At 42.2% G+C, this 10756-nt stretch overlaps 1 protein-coding gene across 1 annotated transcript; it reads left to right on the top strand.

Annotated features, from left to right (window-relative positions):
• Window positions 1-3578: 3578 nt before the first annotated feature.
• On the top strand, window positions 3579-10403 carry nop16 (NOP16 nucleolar protein homolog (yeast)). The gene is given in 5 exon segments (XM_040149584.1): window positions 3579-3824; window positions 4710-4781; window positions 5902-5968; window positions 7482-7588; window positions 9521-10403. Coding segments are annotated over 5 exon segments (528 nt in total). The 5' UTR covers window positions 3579-3686; the 3' UTR covers window positions 9665-10403.
• Window positions 10404-10756: the final 353 nt, after the last annotated feature.

A 10756-nucleotide genomic window follows, 5' to 3' on the forward strand; every position in this document is an offset into this window, starting at 1 on the left:
AGTGAACATCTGGCAGGGTCGGATCCATGTACCGTGACTTTCGTACCTCTTTGAGTTCCCTATGACGGACTGATGTGCTAATTTTCCAGCTGATAAAAATATTCCAATCCGTTTCTTTTGTGTTTCACGATGACGTAGGTCACGATATTTAAATCAATACACTGTGAAGGAAACACTATTCCTCTTATGGGTTCGGTGTCCACGGATGTATCAGTTGGATACATCAGATTGATGCCCTGTTACAAATACAAAAATCAATAGCTCGCTGACTCCGGCGCTGCTGCGCTTCGTGGCTCATCTTTCCCTGCACAGATCAATGAAAGCACCACGGCGCATTAAAGGTGCATTAGGAAAGACTCTCACTGTGTTGTCATGCACACCGGTGACAGCAGCTCATATCAGGCTGGGGGTTGATGGAGTTACCCATCAGTATTTGTCGCTCACCGATTGCCTCTCTGGGATCTGGCTTTCAAAACCGACTCTCTGGACCAAACTTTTATTTGGAGACGACCCTCGTCCGCCCTCGGATTCTTCAGCTGCTCGGTGACGAGGAGGACAGCGTGACTTGAACAGAGCAGAGACCTAAAAGGTCTCTCCCCCAAACCAGAAGAGGACATAAACAGTTGAGGAACATCATCTATCAGGGATAAGACTTTGCACAAAAGTAAACCTGTAATACTTATATATAGTTAAATATTCCAACATGCACCTAAAGGGGCTTAAAGGGGTTTTTAGTTCTGAATAACACAGCTTTTAAAATAAGAACATGTGTTATTTTTGCCTCTAAAGACTGATTTATATCCACCAACTAAGCAATAAAAAAGAGTATGACAAGTATGGACATGAATTTGGTGCTGAGCACAGTTTAGCAGTTTAAAACGCCCCCTCAAGAGGCACAGAAACATAAAAGTATGTTGGTTGGAAGCTAATGAAGAAAAAAGATATTATAAATTATATGTTTAAATCTGGCCACTTGGGAGAAGCAGCAACAAACATAACACTGAAATATCATCACCTTTTAAGCTGATATATTGAACAGTTTCCACATTCAGCTGTTACAGACCAAATGATGATTCGTCTGGATCTGGTGTCTGTGTCACCTGATGAATCCAAGTCCAGCACTCCCTCTCTTTTAGCTCTGGTTTTGGTCTCCACCAGCTCCTGAGGGAAACATCTGGCTCTTCAGCTGCTAAATGCTCCACTGTGTTCGCCAGCTGCTCTCTGACTGGGTCCGTCTGCTGTTTGCTGCTGAGCAGGTCTAGGACGGTGTCTCTTTACAGCTGTTCCTCTGAAAACATCTGCCCGCTGCGGCCGAAAAACGAGGCCATGAGAGCGGTGGGAGTGAACCGGAGCAGTAAAGCTGCAGGCAGGACACATGAACAACGAGCTGAGACTCACTGTAAAGCAGCGTAAAGCCGAGTGGAGCTGCAGATTCAGCTGATAATTCTCTGTGAATGACCCCTTTCACATTTTCACATTGTTTTCACGTTGTCATTTGATAAATTATCATCAATTAGAGCCGCTTTAAAGATGTAGACACTCTCTCTCTCCATCTTATCTTTCTATGGCTCTACCTTATCTTTTAGTCAGTGTGTCGGTGTTTTTAACCTTAATTCACTAGGTCATTTAGCCGGAGGTGAAGATGTGAAGATGTCTCAAACCCACGTCATGGGGCTGAATGTTCTCTTGACTGATCATTCTCAGGAAAGCTGAACCTTCTCAGCAGCAAGACGGCATCAGGCAGGGAGCTGAGGATTTTGTTTATCAAGTGAATAATTTCTGTTTTTTTTCTTTTCATTCAACCGTCTTTAGTTCCTGTCAATGTTTCTGAGTCTCCTTGTTATTTATTTGGTTGTTATACGCACCAGTTGTAATCCAGGTTGCTAAGTCTTCCCGGTTTCCCAGAAAAAAACACGACCAAGTCCCTTGTTTCTGTTTGACTTTCTACAACTTTACAGCGTATGTTGGAGAACAGGTTTTTTGTTGGTTCTTTTTTACAGATGTAAATCTTAAATAATACTAAGGGAACATTATGTATAGGTGGGTTTGAAGAGAATTTCTAACTTGTACATGTTTAATGAAATTTGATTGTTTTATATTTAGTTATATTTAATATCACTTCCAAAGAATTGATAATGTGTTATTTGGACAACAGGTTTAAACTGAGGGTATTTCAGGGCTGAGGTTAGTGGGCCTTGGTGCGTTTTCTTCCGTCTGAAACAAAAATAGGACGAAATACAACTTCATAAATATACATCTTTAGTTTTTCAATGTATAGAATGACGGAGTGGAGGTTACCGTAATAACACAGAGTTACAGCGCCACCGTTAAAAGATTCTGTGAGCTGAATCAGCCATGACCCGTATCTACTAAACTTCAGAATGAGCACTACTGTGCGCACTAATGGTCTCAATGATTTCTTATTATGCGTGTGTGAGGTCTTCTCCGGTAGCAGTTAATGTGTGAAATTCACAACAATCTGATATATTCATAATATATTACTGGACAAAAAGGGATTAGATTGGCTGAAATGGAAACAAAAAGAAGAAAATGTTGCTGCTGATTGATTAGGCACATCAAAGAAAACACATAATAAGGGTCATTTATAATCACGAGTGCAGACAATCAAGACAATTCATGCATTCATTGTGCAGGAAAAAAGCAACAACAAAACAAAGACCCAAACAGGCTTCAGAGACATCTGGAGCGCCGTTAAATTTCAGAGCTTTTGAAGTCAAAGACAAAGTTTGATTCTTAAATTCGAGAGTAGGTGCGAAAATGGAGGACTTTATCTTTGACTCAGGTCCAAAATTTCATTTTTGTCTGTCCACCGAAAATAAATCTGAGGTGACAAAGATGAGTGTGAAGCTTTTAAGGTTTTTTTTAATGTTGTTTTTGTTTCTTTTGACTCAGTCTGACATCTAGAGGATGAAAGCAGCAACTGCAGATGTTTCCAACCCTTGACTCAGCAACTCCATCTGGACAGGGAGAGTCATAGTTGTCACTGAGACTCAAAGTAATGATGAAAAAAACAAAACAAAAAAACAAAAAAACCCCACGGTATCAAAAACTCTGACGTGAACGGACAAAGATGTGGCTTTAGAGATGTTTCTGTATTTTTTTTAAATCGATTTAATTGTTCTTTTCTTAGTGTGTTTGTGTTTGTTATTGGCTTCAATGTGTTCAGAACATCTAGCCGAGAGTTACCACCTGCCACAAACCATTCAAGGCAAGTTTACTTATATAGCACGTCTGTAGAACGATTCAAGAGGAGATTCAAAGTGCTTTACACGAGACATAAAAAAGCACAAGACAAGATACAGAAGAAACCCGAGGTGTTATGTGAAAAAAGACTCATGAGTAAGATTTCTTTTAAAAAATAAAATGAAATAGAAAATAAAAAATAAGCTAGAACTGAATAAAACACGAGTCTGTGTATGTATTGTGTCACATAAAAATAGTGAATGGTGTCAGAATAATAAAAATAACTTTCAAATTAAAAAAAACATTATTTTAAAAAAAAAAGTCAGAAAGGTCAAAGGTGAAAACAAGGCGCGTCTTTGGTCACATGACGGGAACACAACAAATACGTGTTTCCTGCTGCTGCCGCACGTTGTGTCCCCGTCAGACCGACAAACCTCCGCTGTACCGAGAAAACAGAGAAGAAAAAAAAAAAATACACAAAGATGCCGAAAGCCAAGAAGTCGGGCAAGAGGAAGAGGTTCGATTACAACCAAGACCGGAAGAAGATGAAGAAGAAGTTCATCAAGAAATACAATCCGAGGATAGAAAAGTGAGTGCTGGACAGAGCGGGACGTTAGCATGTTAGCTAACGCTGGCTAACGCTGGGCATGTGAGCACCATCTGGGAGAGACTGGGGCTGTTTCTCTGTCATTAGCTCAGCCGCAGTTTAAGGCTTAGGACGGGTTTAAACCTGTGGGTCCAAGTGACATGATCAGTTAAACCCCCGCTATTGTACTACTGTGTCCTGGAGAAGACAGTGTTTCAGAGGTTTAACCTGGACCTGCTGCAGACCAGGTTTCAGTGAGGTTTAACCTGAAGCTGCTGAAGACCTGGTTTCAGTGAGGTTTAACCTGAACCTGCTGAAGACCTGGTTTAACTGAGGTTTAACCTGAACCTTCTGCAGACCGGGTTTAACTGAGGTTTAACCTGGACCTGCTGCAGACCTGGTTTCAGTGAGGTTTAACCTGAACCTGCTGAAGACCTGGTTTCAGTGAGGTTTAACCTGAACCTGCTGAAGACCTGGTTTCAGTGAGGTTTAACCTGAACCTGCTGAAGACCTGGTTTTACTAAGGTTTAACCTGAACCTGCTGCGGACCAGGTTTTTTTTTGGGTTTAACCTGAGCTGCTGTTTTCTGGGTTTTCTTTAAGGTTTATTTAACCTGAACCTTGTATATTTTTCAGGTTTCAGTTTTAATTTGTTCATGAACTTTTTTCACTTATTTTTTGTTTAATTTTTCTTTTTATTTTTTATTTTCTTTTTTTTTTTTATTTTTAAATTTTCCTGACCAACATCTGAAGGTCTTCTTTTTTCTTTTTCTTTGTTTTTTTTTTTTTGACTTGATTTGTTCTTTTGTTTTTTCCCTTGTCAGTCTCATTTCTCTTATGTGTAAGATTTATCATTGTGTACCTGTTTTTTTGTCTGTCTCACTCCAGATTGAATTAAATGTCATGACATTTTTTCCAAGAAGTCCCGGAACCTGCAGGAGATGGGTCTGGCATTTGACCCAAACCGCACTCTGCCAATAAAGAAACAGAGAGTGAGTGACTGCTGCGGGTTTGGCTCTTGGCTGCTGTTTTCTAGGTCTCTCTACCCAGTGAAGCAACAACATACAGTCAGGCCACGCTGAGACAGGTTACGTGTCTTACATCCAGATTCTGTCAGGGTTGCATTTATCGCACGTCCCTGAACGCATCTAATTTTAGCTCTGTGCAGTTTGGATGCAGTCACATACGTTGTTTTTGCACTTTGATTTAGCTATTTAAAGATTATTTTTGTGGCATTTTTGCCTTCATTCATACTTCGTAGACATAGACGGGACAGAAGGGAGGAGAGATGACAAATGTTCCGGGGTTAAACTGCAGCTGCTGGCTTTACTCTTGCCTCCACTTCAGAGAATATGGGGAATTGACAGATCAAAACTCTTATTATATAAACTGTAAATAACAAATGTGTCCAGCAGATCAGAATTTAAAAACATTTGTGCTCGTATGCTGTAGTTTTTGTTTGTGCCAGAAGGGAGCAACAGAGAGTTGAGGACCAAGCTCAAGTGAAACCAGAAGAACAGCCACTTCAGTCAGAACCATCAAATGTCTATAACTGGTTTTAAGAACACATACGGATAAAACCAGACTCTTTAAGAAACCAAACTATTTGGCTTTTCCTGGAACGGTTTTCTGGAGAGCACAGAAGCAAATGAAATTTGTTAGGATACATTTTGTTTCGGCGGCTTTCAGGAGCAAATGTCTCGCAAGGATGGTAACTCCTGCATCAGTGAAACACTCCACTTACCTGTGTTCTCACTAGAACTTTAGCAGAAATGTTTGTTTCATCCATTAAAAACAAGTTGTTTTACTGTTGGTTTTCATAGCATTATCGTAACCTTGAACTGGTCCTAACACCAGTGATAATCAGTTGCAACTCATATGGATGCTTCTTATTTTTTCATGCTTAATTAATTTTTTTTTCTTTTTCTCCGGGCTTCACTTCACGCCCTCCGTTGCTGTAACCGTTTCTCCCTGAGGTTAATTAACGTTAATTTGACCTCTGGGCTGCAGCTTGTTTTCCAGGGTTTCATTGCGTTGACTTCCGACAGCGAGCGACACACAAACAGATGACCTCCGTTTTTCTTCATAACGTATTTTTGTTCCCACGTTTAGCTCCTTGGCGTAGACAGAGAGACCAAAGTTCCCGTCAACAGCGTCACCAAGCCCTACGTTCTCAACCGTAAGTCATTTCTTTCTAAGACTTCTTTACTGTACTTTCTTTTATTCTGCAGGTTTCATTTGTTTTGCACCAGGGGTCCCTAGCCAGGCCGGATCGGGCTAGAGCCTCATTGAATGGGGCAGAGTCGGGCTAAGTTCCCGGCCACACCAGAATATTTCACTTCAAAATGTATTTTATTCACATCCTGCATGCTTTCTAACTGAAAAGTACTGTTACTGCCACACTACAAGTGTTGTTTTAATCCACTGTGATTTAAAAAAATTGCACGTGGTTCGCTGCCACGCGGCACCGATGAGACGGTGAAATTCGACGGCCGATTTTGAGTAATAGATCAATAACTCTGAAGGCTTATCAAGCCGAGAACCAGAAAATCGTCGCAACAATAGTTGAGTCAGCATCAACTCTTCCGCCGGAACAGGATAAGTCTGGTGGTGGTCTGTATTTTTCTCTTGTCAACAAATCCCATGAAAAGACCTCGGTGCTTTCTGACATCCCTACCCCGTCTCTGGGTGTCAGTCCCAGGCCCACTGGTTCCTACTGAAGACGTAAACCTTCAGAAACACCTCTCAAATATATGGTTTAATGTTTTAAAAAGGCTCAGTGATTTTCCTAAAGCAGCTGATCACTGTAGTTTTTAACAAACAGGAGAAAATAGTGCACTTGTTGGGGCCTGTTTTCAGTGGCAGATCAATCGACATTTGGTGCGCTACTGAGTATTTGGGGCAGCAGGACAGTGTGTGTGTGTGTGTGTGTGTGTGGGGGGGGTGAATTAGTGTGAATCACTGTGTTTTAACAGTGGAGTTCTGTGGCACAGAGGCATAAGATCTATCAGGGTGTGGATACACACACAAATGTTGTTAGTCGGATAATTTCATGGTTTGTTTGGGTCTTTGATGGGATTTGTTGGCAATAAAAACAAAAATACAGTCATACTCTCATTCAGTTTGTGTACCATCCACTCCATGCTGCCTCTTCAGCATAGCTGCCACGACGGCTCCTGCCATTGTGGACCCTTCCTCCCCGTTTTGGTGACCATTATGTCCTCGCGTCTCTGTTAGATTCCATTGAAATGAATTGCTCTCAGACAGAAACGCCACCGTTGTAAATGCGGGTGAAGTCTGTGCAGTTGCTCCTTTGCTTTCATTTAATGTCACAACTTTTGGTAGCCACCTTTTTTACGAAGACCGTTTCACGCTGCCTCCTAGGATCCCTTCACTCCTCGGCAGCAGCTTCAATGGATTAAAGCTCGGAAGCTAAGCTGAGAAGTTAAAGCTCAGAAAACCCTGATTTCTGTTGACGATTTTCATTTTACAAAGATTAGATGGTTTCCGTTTCTTTTTATTTCCATGTCATTGTTAAGTTAAACAGAAAAATGGAAGGAAAAAGTTGATCATGAAAAGCTAGCGAGATAAAAAAAAAAATACAACCACTCTTTTGTCTCTGGAAGGCCGCTACGGTTTGGTAATGTCCTTTAAATGTTTTTCCTTCTTTCTGTTTGTGTGGTTCTGAGCAGAACTGGAGGAGCAGGCCAGCCGTCCAGAGAAGGACAGCAAGACGTTATCCTCCGACCTGATCGAGTACGTCCAGTACATGATCCGAGAACACAGCGACGACTACAAGGTAAGAGCCTTGACCCGCGCTTGAATGTGTCCTGGACGACGTTGCGACGGTAACAAAGCTGGGAGATCAAATGACCCCACCGCTGGTTTTCCATTTAGCCCAGTATTTGTATTGAGTGCAGTTCACTGTCAATCTGTTTTCCAAGCGTTGAGCTTCAGACCGACTTCTTACCTTCAGAGGATCCGTCGGTTCCTAATTATTTCATTGCATTCGGACACGTTACCGACAGAGACTTGAAACCTTTTCATGTCAATGAGTCGCGTCACCTCGGTACCCCGTCAGTGGAGGCACGCTAACGACAGCGAGTCAACGATCAGATTGATACACATTTATGGAATGAAACTTCCGGACAGAGCGGATTAGTTATTCACCACATGTTTAATAGGGGCTGTCAGATACTGGATCTTAAGGTAGGCAATGAGTAGAACCCAACCGATACAGGATTTTCAAGGCTAATGACCATATCAATATTTGAGGGTTGTTAAAAAATCAGACAATAAAAGAATATCGGCCGATGTATCGTTTTTTAAAACAGTAACACATAAAGACTTTTGACAATGATCCCTTACGTTTAGTTAAGACTCAGCTCAGCAGATCGATGCTAACACGTCGTACACATTCATTTCACGTTGTTTAATCAAAGCCACACATCACAGTGTTGGAACAACAGAAGCTGGTCGTGCGGAGCCGGTCGAGGAAGTTTATTAAACTCGGCGCACGTGTGTGAGAGAGAGCGCCATCGGCAGGTTGAAGTTAGTTTGAAGCTTGAGCATCACCTGCTGGGAGAGCATTTTACATAGAGCACCGTGAGGTGGAGATAGCTTGATGTCAGATATCCACCAGCTGGACTTGGTCTGTGTGTTCGAGAACTGTTGAGGAAAAGTTTTCCTGGTGGTGTGTTCAAGGACACTCTGACATTTGAGTTCCGAGGGCTGGCTCCCAAGGTCAAAAACGTTCTCTTTGTGCCACGTTGGACCTGCTCAGTTGCTGTGAAGGAAGCTTAATTTTTCAGTTGATTATTTTTATCGAGTGCACCTGATGATAAAGGCGTCCTCTGTTTGTTTTGCCTGGGAGTTTCAAATGAAGCTGCACAGCTGAAGGACAAATAAGGTTTGGGCTCCATGATATTTCATAGCTGCCGATTTCGGTTTCTCTCACGACTTCAGATTGAAGGGACACGCTCAGCGTGCTGTTAGATTTTATTACTGGCAGCAAGAAGTTTAAATTACTTGAGCTTTTATCAGAAAAGTGCCTCATTCAAATGGATTTTCAACGGTTGCTTTAAATAGGAGCCATTACCGGGAGCACTGCCAAGTCAGAATCAGTCAACAAGAGAGGATACTGTGTGTGTGTGTGTGTGTGTGTGTGTGTGTGTGTGTGTCCGTCACCTTCATGACTGCGATGATGTATTATTTATAACTGCCCTCAAAAATGTGTTTTTTGTTTTGTTTTTGTTTTTTTGTAATTTGTTTCGTGATCAACACAACATCGTGAGAGCAGACTGAAGGTTTGTACTGAACTTCAGACCAGAGAATGGACCCGTGCTCCCAGTTAGACAACTTTTTTAGGACGTTAGACTTTTCCTCTAGCGATGTCAGGCGGTCTGTCCGTCCATCTCGTCCCCTCTGACCTTTCATGTAGCAGCACCGAATAAATCTTACATTTTTTTCCCTCTGGTTCAACACTTTCGACGGGATACCTTCGCAACTAATAGCCACCGTCCTTTCTTTTCTGGCTCGTGGTTTTCTGGTAATTAATGAGCATTACAGCCTCACGGGGGCGCTAGCATTTGTATAAATCTTTAATCTTGGTTCAAAGGTGGTTGTAATGAGACAGTAACTTTTTAAACAAGAGTTTGCAGCGAGTGCCCGACATGTCACAAAGTTTTGTCTGGTCCAAACCGACTGTCCCGTTGTTTCCTCCTCCCTGCAGGCGATGGCCAGAGATGAGAAGAACTACTACCAGGACACACCCAAACAGATCAAGAGGAAAATCAACGAGTACAAGCGCTGCCACCCGCAGCACTACGAGGACTTCATCAACACTTTGGCCGTTCCACAGCCGATGGTCCAGTAGCGGGGTTGTAGACCCTGTTCGGGACTTGATGTCCTTCCCCGCATCAGGAATGAGACGGGTCTCATTCTGGAGAGACTGGAGATTGTCAGACGACAGACAGGACAGTCAGACTGTGACAGAATTCACAGAAGAGGACGATTGAATAATTAAAACCTGCAGTGAGAGGAAGGACATTTCTCTCGTGTTTCATCCGCAGATGTCTTTCCCATCCCTCCCCCTCTTGTCCTTGTTATCAAATAGGTACAGGACGGGTTTCAGATCTTCCTTTAATGCTTCAGCTGTGTTGCCGTCGTGTCCGCAGCATCAGGTTTCGCTCTGCAGCGGAGGCGCATACAGTTGGGTGTCGAGAACGAGTTTCCAGACACGTTAAAAAGCGCAGAAATTTGCAGTTTACAACACAGTTGGCCAATTGACCCAGTTTGAGTCACTGAACTCTGATCAGGTGGGTTAGAATTACACGGTTCAGGTCTTAATCCGAGTACAGAAAACCTCATTGAGATGCCTGATTTGACTCCCATATTAAACATCACAGAACGGAAACGTTGTATTTTTCTTTATTTTTTTTATTTTTATTCAAAATTTTAACCTTTTGTTAAAAAAATGTCGATTTTGATGCCACGAAATAAAAATGCAGTATGTTGAGCCGGCAGACATTTTTCTCTTTAATATTAAATTTGACCTAAATGAGATAAAACATTTGTTTTGGCTCGAGTGAAATGTCTCGGTCAGGACGGTTTTGGGGTCAGATATCCACAGCCCAGAGCGAAGCAATAGAGCCGTCACAAAGCCCTGATGTAAGATTGTGCTTAGGGGGCACTTCCTCCAGCAGCATGAGGGTGTCTGAAGAGGCCACGCTGAGACAGGTCGTCTCCGGGAGAGGACGATCGGTTTGGATTGGTTAATATTGTTCTCATCATAAACAAACACTGATTATAAAGGATGAAGTAAATTTCCGTCAAACTTCACGATTCTGTTCTTCATTACATGTGTAGTGAAGTATTGCGAATCGTGATGTATAAAGTCAACGCAATAGTACGATGGCTTTTCGTCTCTGCAGGGTTTTTCCCTGTTTCTTGGTTTTGGCTTCCGGCT

Source organism: Xiphias gladius, chromosome 17 (assembly GCF_016859285.1).
Source record: "Xiphias gladius isolate SHS-SW01 ecotype Sanya breed wild chromosome 17, ASM1685928v1, whole genome shotgun sequence".
NCBI classification, from domain to species: domain Eukaryota; kingdom Metazoa; phylum Chordata; class Actinopteri; order Istiophoriformes; family Xiphiidae; genus Xiphias; species Xiphias gladius.